The 20,549-nt window shown below is 44.7% G+C and overlaps 1 protein-coding gene across 1 annotated transcript in view; it reads right to left on the minus strand.

Moving 5' to 3' along the window:
- Positions 1 to 3,716: 3,716 nt before the first annotated feature.
- LOC137294230 (beta-1,4-N-acetylgalactosaminyltransferase bre-4-like) overlaps positions 3,717 to 20,549 on the minus strand; it is a 41,412-nt gene continuing 24,579 nt past the window's right edge. The window contains exon 6 of the mRNA XM_067825226.1: positions 3,717 to 5,572. Within this exon, the coding sequence (XP_067681327.1) occupies positions 5,398 to 5,572 (175 nt within the window). The 3' untranslated portion in view covers positions 3,717 to 5,397. The remainder of the gene's footprint in view (positions 5,573 to 20,549) is intronic.

The raw sequence follows: 20,549 nt of genomic DNA on the forward strand, positions 1-20,549 counted from the left end.
TGTTTATACAACGACAAGAAGGACATAGTATTTGGGCGTCATTGTCAGGGGTGTGTAAATGTGACGTTGTTATGAATGTCATTATAGAGACGTTTATCATCTTTGTACAATGTGCTAGCTAACGTTTGGTCGTGTACATTTTCACGAATTTGGTACTTTGATATAACTTGGATTCTGCTACTCTTCTTTCTCAAATTGTCAGTGCGAACTACAACAATAATTATTCACCCCTTCGATGAAAGATAGCATCTGTGAACATCAAACGGGACACACAGATCGAGGCATACGCTATATATTTCTGAACGTAATTTCAGTGGTTTTTGGTAGTAATTGTGGACTTTCAGGCCTACTGGAATCTGTTTGGGTCACATAACCGGGACCGATCGATTATTCTCTGGTGCTCATGTTTCATATTTACAGATTACTACATTGACTCCAAGGCCTAAACCTCTCACTTTGCAGCTTACACCATTTAGAACTTGTGTTGAGGGTAGTATTGTGAATAGCACTAAAAAAGACTGTTGATCTCCAGGGCTCATCTATGTATATATTTAACACACACAAATAATGTGATTAGCTTAGTACATCATAACATGTACACATTGAGTGGATGTGACACATGCATTGTAATTGATTCTTGTATATTTCGTGGAGAGAAAATAAAACGTGCATATATCGTTCTTGTAAATGATTTATTGATAAAGGCAACAGCAACATGTCAATGTAGCACTTTCAACAAAAAGGAGATCGGTGTTTCACAGCCATTTGAAAACGTCTCCGATTACTGCATAGGCTTGAAACACAGCAATTCGTTTATTAATGTGGCATCATGACTCCGACGTGCAGATTTGGTTGTTCCAACTTGACATTTAAGAGGATGGAATGCTGTTCTACGTTTGATGGTGACTCTTCGAGGGCTAAATCGTCTGAAAAGTGATCTGTTTATTTTGCCTCTTTTCAGAACAGAGGTAATAATCCTGGTCTTCCGCTTTTCCTCTTCTGTCTTCTCCGATTCAAGTGTCTGCATCAGTCTTATCTTAATTTTGTCCTTTTGTACCGCACTGTGGTCCACTACGCTTCTTGGGATCTCCATCATCATTGCTGCTAGATAAGACTGTAGATTCTGTAAAACGGAAGAAGAATCCAAACAATCTGTTTCATCATGCTCCATTCTAGAGAAATCCATGGCAGTCAGAGAGTTCTGACTGAAGGTATCCAGAGAAAGACAACTGCCGGTAAATGAGTAATTCACCAACGGTTTGTACATGACACGAAGAGCAGAGGAATCCATGCTTTTCTGGCAACAGTAGACGATTTGAAAACCTGATATGAACTGCCATAACATAGAGGATGACCGATTAAATATGGAGCAAAGTGTTACATCGTCAGACACAGAGACACATCTGTCACATAATCCCGATTATCATCAGACATATCCAATCAGCCAAGATCACTGAAGTGTCAAAATCACAACACATAAGTAGATTTCTGATGTGATCTCATTCAGTCCTTCGTTCAGACAAACAACCTTAAACCCTATGTCTTGTTTAATCTTCTAACCTTGTTGTTACAGCGTGGTGTAAAAGTACGATCAATCAAGGCTATTTTCATGTTGCAACAAAAGACACAGGACAGAAATTTGGATATTGTGGGTATTGCAAAGACGAAAACATGAGTTATTGAGAAATTCTTTGTGAAACACACATGCGGTTTTAGTTGTTGAAATTCAAAGTCAAATGTGGGAAATATTTGTGGAATTTGAATTCCTAATTTGAAATACGTGAAGGTGTCTCCTTTTCTTTCACAATAATAAAGTTACATAATTTTATCAACATTTAAGCTCTAATTTCGCCACTACTTCGTAAGAAGCAATATATATTTCAAGATTTTTTTCAGGTTTTTCGCCTCCTTGATCTCGGTTGTATGACAGTTTTCAATGTTGAATTGACGTCCGAATCTGTCATCACTCTTGACATGTACGTGTGCTGCCGTAAATATCGCAGTCAACCCACTTGGCCAACAAAAAGTGTTTGTGAGATACCTTCAAAATCTACAGGAAATAAACAATAGCCGCCTGTAATGGTAGAACAGGAAGATTCACCCTGAAATCACTTACGTCCTCTTTACTAAGAGTCAACAGCTTTAACGAAACTATTCAAGATGAGGAATGCTCGAGTTGTGTCCCTTTCCAAAGTCCGCTTAAATAAATAAATAAATAAATAAATAAATAAATAAATAAATAAATAAATAAATAAATAAATAAATAAATAAATAAATAAAACATTTACAATGAATGTTCATGGAACGTAGAAAAACAATAAATTAAATACTGAAGTAGGTCCTATTTTGTTGTGTGGTTCGGAAATTTGGGGTTAAAAACAGAACATTTGTTAGGAATAGAGGTTACATCCATGAAAGCTTGTCTTGTCAATGGTTTCTTGGAAATCGTCAACCTCTAGCCATATCTTTAGAGGAGACTGTAGTCGTTATCCTGTGCACAGTGTTTGCATGTAAAAGGGTGACTTAATATTGGTGTAAACTCATGGCTTTGCCCAATAACACATATGCTAGAAAACACCTCTGAATAGTGTAAGGAGAATAAAATGAGATTTGAAACTGGTAGACATAATAAGGACTCGTCAAAGTCGATGGCGGTGGCCTGTAAATAGTCGCTTCGAGCCCAGACATTCCAGTGATCAACAGCATGAAAATCGATCTACGCAACTGGGATGCGATGACATGTGTCAACCAAATCAGCATGCTGGCAACCCGATGCGCATATGACAAGCACTTGGCTGCTGAGGACGAATTCTTACCCGGACTTTCGCGAGTGACAGGTAAATGAGAGTAGAAAAGTCAATACAGGAAACGTGTAAACATGAGTGAACGAGGGGCTTAAAACGTGAGAAGTGAGAACCAAGGAGTGTCTCAAGATTTAGTACGTGATACATGACTGTGACTGTGATGACCTCGACCTTGACCTTGAGTAAGAGACCAAGTGGTCATATTGTGACTGAGCATGAGCATGCATGTGTACATACTTCTTGCGGTTGCGTCAGCTTCACCCAAATTGTAGACAGTATCCAAAAGGGATTTTTTGCTAAAGCCCGTGTCACGAACTCCAGTGTCAAGGTCCAGATGTTCAACATTGGAAGGTTACAAAGACATTAGGGGTCGACGGTAATCAGAATGTGCGCATTAGGCCAGGGTTTTATTACACACAAGACTAATAGTATCCATCAACCAACATATCGTGTTTGTATTTAGCACTTGATTCAGCTGTGTTGTGCATGATACACTTACTGAATGTGATGGTTGCTTGTCTTCAGGGATCGAGCAGTTAATATTCCAGGCGTGGAACGTATTTTTCTCTGCACATAAAACACAGGTTTTGAGCATATTTGAGTCGATGCCCTTTTCAGTATCTAATTCCATTTTCCATAATGGCGAGCATTGATGTAGAATCTGAGAAGCCCACCCTTGGAATACATCATTACACACGATAAAAAGTCAGATCAGAGATGTTATTTCTTTGGTGGTCATAAAATGCATTTTAATGAGAGTGTTACAACTCGAACAGGTTGTTGATAGAGAACTCCTTTCATAATGAATGGCCAAGAGGAACCACATTTTGAACGATACGGATTTCAATCTCTGATTTAGGTTGGTAGGAATTTGTCTTCTGCCAGAGGCAAACACAAAAACAACAACACAAATGTGTTATCAAAATTGTTTTATTATATGTATCCGAAAATACCCCCAAATACGCCAATGTTATGTGCTACTTCTCAAGGGCACAGCCAAGGCACTGGTTTAGAGGTTATCGGCGGTACTGCTAAATTGGCCTCATAACGTTACAATGTAGTGCTATTTTTCACAAGCTTCAGAATTTCTCTTACAGAGCGTGCCTGGACCTTGCTGGACTATGGAAGCCAGAGTGAATTATCAATTAGATCCACAGTTACTTTTCGGTGTGGTATTACATCTATCTACGACATAGTGTTGTGCACGTTAGTAGGTCTGTAGCTTACAGGGGTTGTGGTACTCTTTAATTGCCGCACGTTATCGGGTTTCAGTCAGCAGCTGACGTAGCACGGAGTTCGAAACTTAGAACGAGATCAAATCTTTCCTGAATTTCCACAATTTGCTATATGACATACGAAGGGTGTCCCATAAGTAGTGCGCTTCATCTTGACGTAGTGGTTTGGGTGTGACCAAATTGCACACGCTGCACGTGGGAAATATGCATGTTGAAATGCATGAAAATCATGAGCTACATGCAGAAGGTTTTCTTGGTATCATTTGTTGATGACTACCACCCTCCTGTAAACAGTCAAAATGGACACAACTAAATGTAGGTTGATCATAATGTGTCTTCATTTGAATAAGAACACTCATCAGCAAATTTTTGATGTCATGGCCCAACATTAGGTGAATCTGCTCAATTGCACAGTATAGTTAAAAGGTGATGTGCAGACGTTTTTAAGGGCAAGTTACCTGTGAAGGTACCACTGAAGGAAACATCAATGTTGTCCGTGATTCAGTCATGCAAGACAGGCGAAGGATTATCAGACAGCTAGCTACTATTTACCACATTAGTTAAACAACATTTGAAAGGATAATCCATGAACGTTTACACAGGAATAAGGTGTCGGTCCGATGGGTGCCCAGAATCCTGACACTTTTTGGCCACATATTGTTACACAAGATGAAACCTGGGTTCATCATTTTGACCTTGAAACAAAATCTCAAAGCGGAGGATCGCAGAGGAAACATGCATCATCATCGCCTCCTAAGAAGTTGAAGACAGTGACATCCAGTGGAAAGGTTATGGCATCAGTATTTGTAGACAAAGATGGATTAATTGGATTGATTATCTGCAGAAAGGCTTTACTATCACTTGCGATTATCACGCTGGTGAATTATGTGAATTAATAGGAGAAAAATCAGGGAAAAAGCGAGGAAAACGACGGAGAGAAGTCTGGCTTCTTAAAGACAATGCACCTGCACACACCACTCGGGTAGCAATGGCTGCAGCTCATGATTGTGGGTTCAGAATCCTTCCACATCCGCCTTTATCGCCTGACTTAGCCCCTTCAGACTTCTATCTGTTCCCAAGACTCAAAAGTGGTCTCCGTGGTCGTAGATTTGAGTAAGACGATGTCGTCATTGCTGCTGTTGAGGCCTTTTTAGGGTCATGTGACAAAGAGTGGTTTTATCATGGGTTGCGGACGCTGGAAAGAACGTTGGACCTTATGCGTTGAAGTCAGTGGGGATTATGTTGACAATAAACTGAAAAATTCAAGTTCAAAACTATTTACTTGGTGAGGCTAACTACTTATAGGGCACCCCTCGTAGTTAACCGGCCGCCTAATTAAAGAGGTCTTGGCGATGCATTCACAATTTGATGCCATAATGCTCCAGCCGAGTAAGAACTTCAGTTTGATTCACAGAAACATATATTCGGGTGTATAAAGGACGTTTCTCGACAGATATTAACCGATATAGCGCTTCGACACTGTTGAGACCGTCCGTGTCAAACCGTAGATGCCTTGTTCTGTAGATAGCCATTCTGAAAAATAAAAAATGAATTATTATTACCTGACACAAAATATAATCCAGTACATTTATAATACCCTGATGAATAGTTGTATTTTACGTTGTACTGTGTTTAGAAATTCTTGGTAAAGAATGTAGCAGGCCCATGGGCGAAAGTGTGTAATTTCATCCAGAATAAATGTTTTGGAGGTTGTAAATGAATGAAAAAGTGTTAATAAGTATCATGACACAAATTTCAGCTTGTTGTGACTTGACTCTGCTAACTGACAGCGATCTTTTCCAATATTTGGAGGATGTAAATGAATGAAGGTACATTTATGAGTATCGTGACAGAAATTTCAACTCATTTTGACTTAATTCCTCTAAATGAGAGCAATTTTGAAAACTCTTGCCCATGGGAAAAGACATTTTGGCCCAAGGGCGAGAATATTTGCCTTCACTGAAAATACATCTTTTCCTGTGGTTTGGAGGTTGTAAATGAATGAGGATATATTTATGAGTATCATGGCACAAAATCCAACTCATTATGACTTAATTCTAGTAGTATAGGGAATGGGGGTTTTAAAACACTTTCAAGAAAAGTCTCTACAAAGCCTTATTTACTAAATAAGGCTTTGGTTGGGTCCTTAGCTCTTGCTACTATTACCCCTACTACTTAACGTGTGTTGGAGGTAACACTGTGCCGTACGGTACGATCAATAATTCTTCTCTTACAAACCCCCTACCCGGCCCATCCCTCAAGTAGTACAAGTTAGGTTCGTCGGCTTTCATATCCACTTTATCTATGTTGTAAGTTTTGACTGACCATATAGGATCGGTGGCCCGCTTGTTCCCCCGGCTGGTATAGATACCTCACTAGGGCCCTATCTGGTATCTGTTTCTCCTTCCCACGCAATGGAGCGGCCGACTCTGCAACTATTGATTTTAGTTTGATAGCGTCTGCCGGTTTCTTACCGGTGAGACGGGTGACTTCATGGTTGATTGCCGACACCACCTTGGGTAACCTCGTGACCCATTCAGTCGATCGTTTTCCAGGGGTGACCATCTCCCTAGCATACTGATGGCCGAACAAGCGCTCAGCCAAAGTCCTATTAAATCTCTCAACTATGGCTTGGCTGCGATGGGCTCCGGCCGTGCCACGCCTGACCTTTGTATCGTGTTTGACTAGCAGTTGTGACACGGCACCCATGAACTCCCGTCCGGGGTCAACTTGCAGCTCTGTTGGCCACGTCAGCGGGCTGCGTTTGTATATGCGTTCGAATCCTCTGGCTACCTGGGCCGAATCTTTCGTGGTCAAGGGTTCGGCTTCCTTGTAACGACTGGCTACGTCCACTACGGTTAAGGCATACTTGTACCTCTTGTCGTGGGGTAGGAACAGTAGGTCTGCCTGGTGAACGCTATTAGGTATGTTAATACCCAACCTCCTTCTAGGCACGTAGCGTGGTGCCGGCAAATAGATCTGCCACAGGGCTTGTTTTTCAAGCCACGCTTTGGCTTCCTCCGGGGGTACTCGCGCTATTTTAGCTAGCTTATCTACTGCGCTAGCTGCTTTCCAGTACCCACGTGGGCTGTAGTAAATAGCCTCAAATTTTTTCATGTCCATACGCGTATGTGTTTATCCCATCAATAGCTATCCAACGTTTCGTGTCCATAGGCGACAGGGACGTCTTGTTTATAGTCAGTCCGTATATCTTATGTCCATCACTTCTAAGTGTGTTCATTTTATGCCTAAAGGTACGGGTCTTGAACAGGGCTTCCTTGAATCTGGCGTGTTTGATGTGTCGTTTCACCACATACTTCTTAACCCCCTTAGCCTTCCGGATCTCACTATTGTCGGCTTTCAGTATGGAGTACATCTTAGGTCTCAAACCTATGTACTCGGCTATGGGTGTGCCAGCACACTCGTCCTTCATCTTACCTAGGACCTTTTTATTTACCGTACTGTGTATGGTATGGGTCTTAGGGTAGTCGCTGGTGTCGTATAAATCGAGGTGTTTTTTCATGTCCTCGTACACGTCCTCGGTTCGAATCTCCATCAGCAGGGAATCCGTGTCAGTGTACAGCACTTCACACCTGTCGCCGTACTGTTTCTTGAGCTCGTTGTAGTAAAAGTCGTACATCAGGTGTTTGGATAAATCGAGGATGCTCATCCCCACGTAAACAGGCCGATTGAATTTTATGTGGCTTTTCTTCATGTGTAGGGCAACCAGGTTGTCTGTGAATATCTTACTACGGTTGAATGCCGGACTGGCTATCAATCTCCTGAGCTTGTCTTCCTCACTCGACCGAACCAGCTTCACAGTCACGCGTTTCCTCAGGTTCTCCATAGTCTTACCAAACACCGAGTTGTTCATGAGCTTGTAGAGATTTTTCTCAAAATCACTGGTGGCTTTTTTTCGTAGGTCTGTGTTCATTCTGATGTAGGGCTCCATCCATGGGCTCTGGTCGAACATGAGCACCCTGTGTATTTTGGTCAGCCTCATACCCAACGACAGGTACAGCTGTAGGTTGCGATAGTGAACGATGTACTTGGTCTTATTCATTAAGTTAGGCACGAGTTTTTCAACGTCTGTCACACGCCCACCTAACAAGTTATGTTGGTACTCAGACATCCAGTCTGGGTTAACCCTCATACGTTCGGGGGCAAGGGGGTAGCTGTTGTGTGATGTGTGTAATTCCTTGGTATACTCTAAGTCAACCTCGAGGATATACCCTTTGTTCGAATCTGGTGCAACCCCCATAACATCAACGTGGGGTACCCATTCGAATCCTCCTGTAGGTAGATACTGGCTCATGGCCCAGCCGTACAGGTTGTTTGCGTCGAGGTAGAGAATGTGATTGGTTGGCTTGTTAGGATCGTAACCTTTCATGTATTGATTATTTGCTTTCGCGTATCGTTTGGATGCCATGGAAATCCCACCTCGCAAGCCTTTCTCAATGAATAGGTGCATGTCGTAATCTGTGAGCAATTCCAAATTAACTCCGGTCTTTTTAAGCAAGGCGTCCCATGACAGACCTGGGCTGGTGTAATACCATGCGGGGTCGAGTTTATACTGCTTGAAACACGTTCGCCTAAACGTCTCAAACACGTCGGCTAACAGCAGTACATCTGTCCTCAAGTACAGGTCGTGATAATCACCCAGGTTCTTACAACCCAGTTTATTCCATACGTTAGTCGCGTGCGAGTAATCATCTCGTGAGACGGACGCCTCATTCAGCTTGCTATAAAAGCAGTCAATAGGGGGTAGTCTGGTCTCGGTGAACTTGACCCAACTATCCATGTACTCATAGGGGTACACACCCTTCCTCATAAGCAGGGGTCTAGTCTCGGCGTCTGTGTATCGATCGGTGATAGGGAAGGTATTGTTGGCCTTGACCAGACTGTCGAGTGAAGACAGGAGGAACTGAAACGAGTCAATGAACCTAAGTCCGTTTAAGCTGAAGGAGATGTATCTCTCCATGTTGTTGGGGATGCACGTTATATTACCATCGATTTTCGCGATGGCCTGCATGATCAAGTGTGAGTCGTACCCTCTCAAGTTGTGAAAGACAACGGGGATGTTTATTGTCTTAGGGTTGATTTTAAGCTTGAGGTTGCACGCGCTGTGAGCGGCGCCTCTATACTTACCAGTTATGTGGCAGTGATCTCTCACCGAATCACCGTTAAGTGGTGAGTCGCACACGTGACAGTTAGTGCTACTAGCGTGAGCTAGCCTGTCGACTCGGGTCATACGTATGGGAGCGATTCTATACAATACATTCCTAATAATTTTTTCTTCCTCCTGCAAACATTTTAGAAACCTTTCAGCCGCGTCAGGGCCCCTATACACTACCGGAGCTTTCGTTTCCCCGTCACAACGGACGACAATGTATCCAAACCCACAGGCTTTATGCTCTTGTGTTTTGTGGGTGAAGCTACCACTGGGAGCCTCGCCGGCGGCACCACTGGGGGGTGTGGGGGAATCCCCCACCACCAAGGCTTCGAAGTCGGCGTATATGATATAAGGCACAGACATTTGGTTCTTGTGGTTACCGAATTTTAGGATATTATCACCTTCCTTAGGCATGTCGACTCGTATGGCCGTCTGCCCCACACCTTGACAATCATCCCGGTGGGATTCTAATAAATCAGCTCGTGTGAAGCCATGTAGGCATCGTTCACAGAAGTGGGTCTTTTCTCTGTGTGCTGATTGGTCATACAACAGCCTGCTAAAGTGTTTTATCCATGTGTAGTGATACTTGTCACCTCGCTGGATCATGAATATATTGATAACTTGGCGATCCTTCACCGGGCTGACCCTGTGTACTATTGTTGTGTTACCTTCGTGCCCAAAGACATTTATAGCCAGATTATTCTGTTTTTCTACTTTAGTGATCTGGGATATGGGGGTGGGTTCATCTATACCATCCCAGTTGAGCCCATCATCCTGAGGATAATTAGAAGACCTGTTCGGATTAGTGTCAGCTGGAAATAAGGCTGACCTGATAGCTAACCTCAGGCAATCGTTTCCTCTATTCTTAACGTTTACTATGGCATGTTTGTTCCTATAGTAGGGGGGCAAGGCTAGGTATGATCCGCCTCTGAACGGCACGTAGTTAGCTATGTCTAGATAGACATTATCGATTTTATCTACAGCCCACCCGGACCCCAAGTGTGTGTAGCGTTCTAGGTATTCTCGTATCTGCTGAAAACTGGTATCGATTGATGCGTCAATGGTCTCTGTATGTGTGACGACCTCTTGTTTACCTCGGAAGTAAGGCTGAACATACTCAGTGAGGTCCCCAACCTGCTTATCGAGCAACATTTTCACTGTGATCTGAAACTTGATACTTCCTAGATTATTTAGTTCCTGGTTGACCTTATCAGCTATCAGAGGCTTGATATCTGTAATGTCTATGTTTCTATCAACGTGCATGTGCCAACCTCTCAAATAGTTGCCTACAGCGCGCTCAGTGCGCACGAACTGTAGGTCAATAGCTCTATTCTGGCGTAATAATTCTAAAAGTTGGGGTTTCCTCATACGGGAATACCCGCCTAAACCCAAATCGTGTGCCTCGGCTTTCAGTTGTTTTACAGTGGGAGGTTTTGCTACGGAGGCATGTGATAACAATGCGGTTAACCCGGCTCTCCCCAGGTTTGAATAACCCGTGTATCCAAGCTGTTTTGCTTGAGCTTTTAATTGTTTTACCGTAGGGGCTTCTAAACCTAGTAATCTCAACAATGCTGACTTCCGCATTCGAGAATACCCGATCACACCTCTCTGTTTTGCGACCCGCTTAAGCTCGCGTACAGTAGTCATAGTGTTTACACCTAAGAGAACCAATGTCTAATTGGGTCACAGTAAAGGGAGTTGATAAAAAATATAGTGAATCCAGTACTCGCACTGTTGGATATAGTATTGTAAATATTTTATTTGGTATTAAGAGAGCCGCCAATCAAAACTAGGTGAGGATTTTCGTCCAATATTCGGACCAATTCTCGTAAGTCTTCTTTCAGCGAGGTATCATGTGTACCCGTGTATCCAAGCTGTTTCGCTTGAGCTTCTAAACCTAGTAATCTCAACAATGCTGACTTCCGCATTCGAGAATACCCGGTCACACCTCTCTGTTTTGCGATATGCTTAAGCTCGCGTACAGTAGTCATAGTTTACACCTAAGAGAACCAATGTCTAATTGGAGTCTATCTTGAGCAGTCGCCTACGTTCTTTTATGTAGCCCTTTTTATTCTCGTAGATGAGTTGATGTCTGACTACGTTCGCTCCGTGAGCTTTACATAGACAGTAGTGCCCTTTAACCCCGATACCACACACAGAACACGTGTAGTTAGGACTTCCCATATGGAAACAACAGAACCCCTGATTCCTGCATTTCCTACCACAGGCCTCGGTCTTCCCCATAAGTATGTATTCGCATCGGTATGGAGCGGGTCTCATGTTTACTTATATGGGTATTTAGTTTAATTGCTTCGCAACCAACGCAGTAGCTGCTATACCCAACACTATTAAGCCCAGTTCACGATTCATTTGTCCCTTGGATGGTGTGTAGTACTGAGCGAGTGTGGGTTTATTGAGCGGTTCCAATCGTTTACCAGTTAGTAGGTAGTATTCTTTCATTGCTTCATCGACATCGTTGAATGTTTGAACGGCATGGTTTTCACGCTGGAGTTGTTCGTTAATAAAATCGATCCTCTGGAGGCGTTTTTTAGCGTACTCGGCCTGTGCCTTTTGTAATTTCTCAGTAGCGAGATCGTGCCGCTTCCTTTCTTCCTGTATTTCAGCCGCGTGGTCATCTCGTAGTTTCGAAAAGAGGAAATTACTCCCGGAAAATGCCAGGGCATTCACTAACGCCCCACCGACCATCATAGCTATCGTGGCCATCCTATATTTATTTCATTATATTTTCAGGTATTATCCCTTGTTTTACTAGGATGTCTTTTGTGGCCATCGCCATACCAAGGTTCATTATGAGCATACCCATATCCTGCAGGTTGAAATCTAGCTTGATAGTTGGTTGTTTAAGCACCATTTTAGTCAACCGAGCGTACCCTACGGCTAGACTGGCGACCACTGTGGCGTGGTATGCGTCGTTGACGAACGTTTTCCCCTCAGACATTATGTATATGATATAAAAATATTAAAATTATAACATGATATGCGGGTCGACAGTGGGGGTTACCTCACTGTTGGGGGGTACCACCTCACTGTGGGAGGGTACTCTCACGTATAACCATGTTATAACCACGGCAGCGCCTACAGCCAACAACAGTCGGGGGTTGATAATTTTATGTTGGTTACACCACCGTTTTTTACCGGCAGCTACTCTCTTAGGATTCTTCTGCCTGGTTACTGTTGGGGGTTCCTGTGAAGGGGTCACTTCCCCCACTGGTTCCCTGGTCTCCACCGTCACCTCGGGAGGGGTTTCCCTCACTGTGGGGGGTACCCCCACCGTCACCTCGGGAGCAGCATCCATCTATACTATTATTATTATTTTTTCTCTCAAATTGACAATGCTTTGGCCGTGATAATCGCCGCCGTCACTGGAGCCAACAACATGCCATATTTGTGGTACAGCTCGCAGCTGATAGAGCTCACGGCGTGTTCGATAAAAGGGTCTTTCTCGAGGTCCTCCCACAGGTAAAGTCGGCGCTCTGGTGGAATGGGAAGGAAGTATGACACAATACCGGTGTATATCTGGGTCATAGCCGATCCTATTGTCTTTGTCATTTCTGCTCCGAGCAGGGACTCGTATCTAGCGTACAGCTTATCGATTTCTTCGGTTGACATTTTGTGAATTTTATCCGGAGTGTAGTCTCCAAAGTAATGTTTGGCTTTGCCGCCAACAGCCAACGCCACCAGTTTCTCTCGCTTATCATCAGTGGGGGAGACCCCAGGTACCAACAATTGTTCGAGCAATTCCTCACACTCCATCTTATAATATAACAAGTAAGATTTAGTTTTAACTATATAATACCCGATACAGACAAAACACAGAGAAATGAAGGTTAAGTTGCACACGATAAACACTTCAAAAATCATAGCTATACTTAGCATTTGCTTAGCTTTAGCTTAGCTTTAGGTTAGCTTTGCTTAGCTTTGCTAAGCTTTGCTTAGCTTTAGCACACCCTATATGCTACTGGTTGGTCGGTCTTGAGCACGAGCTTAGCGTGTTTAGTTTCAGCGAGCTGTTTCTTTACCCGTTCCCGTTCTAATTTGCTCATCACATCGTTCTCTCTCAAACACTCCTCGAACGAATCCCTGTCCTTGCAGTGAAATAAGACCACCCATCGCGTCTGCTCCCTGAGGTCTTTCAACACCGAGTTGAACTTCTGCGTTAGCACCCAGACGCTGTGATTTGCATGCCGGCCGGAGAAGGCCAGGTACAATAGCATGTCTCTCTTTTTTGTTATCTCGCGATTAGCGCTGCAGTCGTCCAGTATAAACAGCGTCGGTTCCCCTTTAAATTTCTCGTGAAGAGCTTTCAACCAGTCCTGCAGGCGTGTTCCAGGGTCGATTTTGTGTACGTCCGGGTCCGTCATCACCCAAGGTCGCGCGTACGTTTTATTCATGCTCAGAGTAGGGCACATGATAACGATGTTATCGAACACATCCTTGTAGTAACCCTCCAACATATCCAACACGAAAACGGTCTTCCCACAGCCAGTCTGCCCGCACACTATGGCGCAGTGTGGGTCAGTGGGCAGTGGGGGGTACCCCCCATCAGTAGATAGCTTGCACGAATCTCCCATTGTCTATATTAAGTTGCGCGTCCATAATAACGTACAGATATAATTTCAACTTACCAGCGGGTTGAGCCTTCTTAGTAATCTGGATGGTTATCCCTTCACTGCCGTTATCTATACGGCGCCCGCTACCGTGCAGTTTATCATCATCCGTGGATCGCATGTCCAACCATAGGGCGTACTTGGTGGTCAGGTATTCACCGATCTGCACGGAGCCGAGGTCCAGGTCCTTTGTTATATAATGTGGGGTCCCCACTGGTAGCTTTTTTATCTCATCCCACTGCTGGTGTGGTCTCATACCATGACTGAACAGCTGGTTGGGCACGCCCTTGATGGTCACTTCCACCTTTTCAATCTCGGGGTTGAAAAACTTCTCGCTGTCCCTCTGGAATGGCTCGTAATCCTCCACGGGGACGACCAGGATACCTTTCATCGATCGCGCCGGCACGTTCAGGTTGATATTCCACACAGTGTCGCTCTTATCTCGCACGACTGATCTATGCCTCAGTACGCGATCGTACAGGATAGCCATCTTCCCAGAGTACTGGCTTCGAACCTGCCTGGCCAGCTCCGGGCTAGTGACCATGTCGAACTCCAGAGAGATGTTGTCTATGGCATAACTGGCCTCATCACCGTTCGGCGTACGCACTACTTTGCTATAGTCGTTAAACGTGAGCTCGTATTCGAGCCTATCACCCAGCGCGGCCTGGTAAAACGGCGCGTGTCCCGTGAGCAACTCAAAGTCGAGCGGCACGCAGAATCGATTCCCGTATGCTCGAGCGATGGCCTTTTCACCGTCCGATAGCTTGTCTAGCTGGTCTGGCGTGAAGGCATACCCTATGCGCGACCGGGTTGATTTGCTGATACCCTGGTACACATCATTGACTCGTTCTCCCTCGCTTTTCCAGAGATCCCCGTAGCAGTGAAACACGTCGCTGTCGTCGATGCTCAGCACCTCGTTACCGCTGATCTTGACGGTCGTTTTCTTGATGATAGCTCGACCCACGTTCCGCACTAGCTCGCGTTTGTCGTTGTCGGAGGTCAACGTGATATTGAACGCCAGTTGAACAGTGCCTGGAACAATGAGGTCATTCTCACCAAGGTTTGGAAATCTAACCAGCAGAGTTTGATTCTGGTCTATCTTGCTGGGATTGTTGGTGATGGTCACCGACTGGCGCACGGCTTTGGCTCCTAATGGCTCTCTCAATCTTATGAAAGGATCTAATTTTCTGCCGTACATTGTTATATAAAGGAAATATATTTTTAATACTAATGGATGAAGACATACCTATGGATGATATGCGGGGCGATAGTGCCCAGGCATTCGATGATGACCAGGAGACCTCATTCTCGCAAGGTGGCGCACTCACGTGGCAGGCCGTCGACGATTATTACAACGCAGTTGAAAATAAATCCAAACTCAAGCCGCTGTGGCGAGACTATTCCAAGTTTACCATCGATAGCAATGGCAAGCTGCATTTGAAGGCTCGCCTGGAGATCGATCTCGTGAATAAGCACGAGAGAACCGCTTGCTTTATCAACATTGGGCAGTAAACATGGGAGTGACTTGATCCGCGATGAACTAGGTTTCATAGATTACGGTGGCGCGCGACCTAAGCTTCCTCCGAAGGTCCGTCAAGGTCTGCAAGACATCAGGGACGCCACATCAGATCAAAACATGACTTATGATATTAAAAAGGTGTTGGCCGACTACGAGAACAAGCCCTTCCCGGATCTCGAATTTACCTTTCGGGAACTGCGGGGGTTGGATCTGACGATGCAAACCATTAGCGCACATCTCGCGAAAAGCACGGCCAAAATTAGCGTGATAGACGACCACATCGCCCATGAAAAGGACAAACTCGGTGAAACTGAGGACGAGGCTCTGAAAGCCACCATCAAGAAACGAATACGTAATTTGGAAGAGGAAAGGCAGACCTGGCTGGAGACAGCATCCTCCTTCAAAGAAAAGCTTCGATCCCAGGTCAGCCGTATACGGGAAACCATCAATCAAGTCCTCTACCGAGACACCACGTTAGCAGACAGGATTCGGATATTGTTCCGGGAGCAAGGGATCACCATCGCCAGCATTCTGACTGCATTGGGTTTCATTATATCAACCCTGGTGGTGTCACTGACAGGGGGTACTGTGGGGCCTGCCGGCGGCGGAACCCCAAGTGGCGGAACCTCAAGTGGTGTTAAAGACTGGATAAAAAAACTCGGGGAAGGTCTAGCTAAACTGGCTGGTAAGGTCGCCGAAGCCCTTCCCGGCATCCTGGGTAGCATCGTCTCGTGGTTGTTGGGCGCTCTGGCTAAAACTGCCACGTGGCTCAGTCAAAACCTGTGGGCAGCCATCGTTGCCGTGGCGGGTCTGGTGTACGTAGCGGCTAAGAAATTTTTAACCAAATAAGTCCCAAAGCTACCCCACCAACCACCAGGGCCGTTTTACTATCAATATGCTGCTGATTGGAGGCCTGAATATGAGGGGCCACCTCCTGTGGTGTTGGTTGAACTTTAGACTCCGGGGGTGGCGCCACTATACCCGTTTCACGTGGTGGGATGTGTGGGATATAGGGGGTGTTAATATCGGGGTTGATGCCCAACTTTTGATCCGCCGTGGCTATGACTATTTTGTTGTTATAACCCACCACTTTTTTTACTCTCGGTTGCATATCACTCGGAGCCATGTACAGCCCCACGCCGAACACGTAGTTGACTTTCGATCTGGCGTATTCTAACACGTTTTGGTAGCGTTCGATGGCCCGCGGGAGATCAACTGGAGAATTGATAGCATCCTCAACGTTGGCAACGAACTGTTTCTGAGCGTCGTAAGCAGTTCCCTTACCGAGGATGTTGGAACGCGTCATCGACTGCGCACCCAACAGCGCCCACACGTACGTTCGAATCGAGTCGTTCAAGCGTATTGTGCCAGCACGAGTGAATCCTTTCGATGTTTTTGAGATCATTTTAGTCCAGGCTGTGGCTGCATCAGGATTGGTTTGCTTTATGTAGCTGACATGGATCTGTTCATTCGTTGTGGGGCCTGTAAATGTATGACGGTGTGGGTTGTATGTACCATCTGCAGAACCGGCTATATATGTTCCGAACCTGTAGAAGTACACGTAAACTATACCGAGACCATGGTTCACACCAGGAAGGCGAAAGTCTTTATTCGTTGGAATCTCAAACTCCCCACAAACACGTTCATAAGCGCGTTTATCATAGGGGTTATTCGTCATACTCCACGCTTTATCTTGGGGAAGAGGAGCACTTATTTCCTTCAATATTCGTCTCGTTTGATAATAAATATGAAACAAAATGACTGCCTTACTCAGTTCGTCTATACCGTAGTCTAGTGTCACACCCGACCCTGTCGTCGCACACCACACAGCAAAGTTGAGTTGGTTCTGCCAAAACTGCATTGGGTTTTGATTCCAGTTTACCACCGCCTGCGCGTTATTAACGGTCACGATATAGTTTTCAAAGATATTAATAAAGGTTGTTTTAAACCCCGTACTACCTACCACCACGATTTTCAAGTGTGCTAAGTCCATATTATAATATATAAATTATATATTATAATATGTACATAACACTTCCAGGAATAACGAGCGGTGAGGCCGTTCAGCTGACGCACGCGATCGATAACACGTCAGGCCAACTCGAAGTCGCACTCTGCGATATCACCTACCTACCGCAATGGACTAACATCAACGCCAGCAACAATAAGCTGTTCGTCAGTGGAACTCGCAGTCAGATAACTGACGGCTACTACAGCGTGTGCTCTCTAAACGACGAGGTCTTCAAACCCCTGGGAGCCGAACTCAAGATGAACGACTCAAACGGTACAGTGGTGTTAATCAACAACGGAAGAAACTCCTTGAGGCTCGGCCGACCATTAGCGAGGATACTCGGTATGTCTCCTGACGAGATAAAACCAACAACAACCGTCACAGGCACGAAGTTACCCAATCTAGTACCGTACCGAGAGCTGTACATTCATCTCGGTCAGGTGAGCACAACGTACAACATTCAAGGGGGTCACCCTTCCACTATACTGAGAGCAGTGCCGGTGAAAACTGAGAAATACAACGACGGTAGAACCGAGTCGTTTTCACCACGGCAGTATAAGAGATTAACCCAGGGCAATATACCTGAGCTGATAATATCGGTGTTAGATATAAATCATAATCCTGTAAATATAGGATACCTCAGCTTAACGCTTCACGTAAAATGACCAGCGCACAAGGGCCCGGAGTGAAAAAATGCGTCAATATCTGGATCTCCGACCTCGGAGACACGCGCGGTTTCGACGCTCCCGGTGTAGATGGTAAATCGTACGCCTTGCAACTGAAAAACAACATTTACAAACGCGTTGAAGTCACCTCCGGTGGAACCCTAAGTGATATAGTAGATACCACAAGAGCAACAGTCAACACTAAGTACGCCCTTGTCAACACCGGTAATAACTGGATAATATACCCATCGTTCGGGGGAAAACTGTTCGACTTAGACGATGTTGAGAGCACTACCGTCGCCCGAAACAAGCCATATATGCTCGTCTTCACCGAAGATGACAAGTGGGTGTTGTTACCCGATAACGACTGGTTTCTCAATATTAGGCTCGGCTCCCCCTACGTGTTCACGGATAACAAAGACAACCACCTAAACAAAGTCGTGAACAATGGAACCCTGCTCGTGGCTTACGTCCCAACTCAGAGACGTAGCGTAGTCGTCAGCCCACTCGACACTATGGCAGCCCACATGCTATCGAGTAAACCGGCCATACAAAACGTGACATTGCAGTTGGTGTCTGAATTCGAAGGCGTGGTCAGTATACTAGAGAGTCTACCGGCAAACTCAACACTGATCATCAAAGTCTACCTAGGGGAACCATCGGGGAATGATATCGAGATCGTGAAGGGGATCAAACTCGGGTGGGGGAAACGACACCAGTATCAAGTTTGCAACGTTTACGTGCGGGTGGGTGTCGGCTCCAACACCAGTCTGCAGGGGGTCAACGTGATCGTGGAAAACAAGATATCACTAACCAAGATCTTCCTGCCTGACAACATACACTTCATGGGTATGAAGTTCACCCCTGAATTATTATCAAAAAACCAGTTGGAAATTATATCGTAATAGTATAATAATGACCAGTCATCGTCCCAACACTACGCTTAACGACCTAGGAGATACGGAGGGATTCGATCAGCCTGGTGAGGAAGACACCTTATATATCCTGCACTTCAAAGACAACGTGTACAGACGGGTGTCGTTATCAGATTTTAAAGAACCCAAATGGCTGATCAACTTAACACTCGCCTCACCTTATATCACATTAAACAATACGTTGGTCTCTAAGATTAGGAACAACGGTATCTGGGTCGGGGATTTCATTCGGGAGAAGGAATTAGTACACATAGAATCTATTGCTACCGAAAAAAAAAGGTTAAGTGCTTGGCTAAACAATAAATTAACATTTAGCAGTAATATTTTGGTCCCGTTGTCTCTTGATAGAATATCCTCCCCTTTCACACTCATCATAGAAGTCTTCTTTTTCTATTTAGACAATGAAAACACCTCAAGAGTACACCAAATTTTACCCGGGGTGTCAATACACTGGTTTGACGAACACCAAGACCAATATTGTCGTATTGTTATACAACGGGATTCCCCCACGGGTCCTATAAACCGCTTAATAAGCCTCAGTGGGGTTTTTATTACAACAGGAAATTCTATTAGACTCTCACCTATTACCCTGACTAATAGTCTAGATCTTGTAGACTTCAAATTCATTAATAGACTTTTAACTGAAACCCAATTAAAATATCTTTCATAATATATATTATAGGATGGGTCTGTACCCAGTCGTAGAGGAAGTAGCGAAGACGCTGGAAACCGTAGATGGGTTCCGCTTGAGGCAGTTATGTGATGTGAAACGCCAGCTAGAACAAGACCGTGACACGCGGAAAGCACTATGTAAGAAGTACAATAGAGCTTTCAATATCGTGGACGGGGCTGACACTACCCTTATGGCAACCAGCATGGGACTAGGGGCGGCAGGTGTTGGGTTGTTAGCTACCATCGTGGCCGCACCTATAGTGCTAGGTATTGAAATAACGGCTGGGATGGCAGGGGTGTTAGGGTTGGCGCTTAAGTTAGTATCACGCAGACTGCATCGTAAGGCATTGAAACACGACGAGATCAGGGTTCTGGCCAAAGCAAAGCTGAACACAGTGAGTGAGCGTATTTCCACGGCACTCTCTGATAGTAAGATCTCAGAAGAGGAGTTTCGTTCAATCCTCTCTGAACTCACAAAATATAACGGAATGAAACAAGATATTCGATCCAAGTCTCGTAAGTCTGCTATCAGCGAGGACGAGAAAAAAAAGTACATAGAACAGGGGATACAAAAAGCCCAGCAAGCCTTTATTACGAACACCAAAGTGATCGTAGGCGGTTCACGTTAAACTGTTTCATCGATATAAACGTGACATAGGCACAGTAATTACCGCCAACTTTTTTGTAGTAGGGGTAATAGTAGCAAGAGCTAAGGACCCAACCAAAGCCTTATTTAGTAAATAAGGCTTTGTAGAGACTTTTCTTGAAAGTGTTTTAAAACCCCCATTCCCTATACTACTATTCTGCTAATTGAGACAGATTTTCAAAAACATCTCGCCCATATGCGAAAAACATTGGGCCCATGAACGAGAATATTGCCTTTTCACTCCAAATCTTTTCTAATGTT

The sequence above is a fragment of the Haliotis asinina genome, chromosome 8 (genome assembly GCF_037392515.1).
Source record: "Haliotis asinina isolate JCU_RB_2024 chromosome 8, JCU_Hal_asi_v2, whole genome shotgun sequence".
NCBI classification, from domain to species: Eukaryota; Metazoa; Mollusca; class Gastropoda; order Lepetellida; family Haliotidae; genus Haliotis; species Haliotis asinina.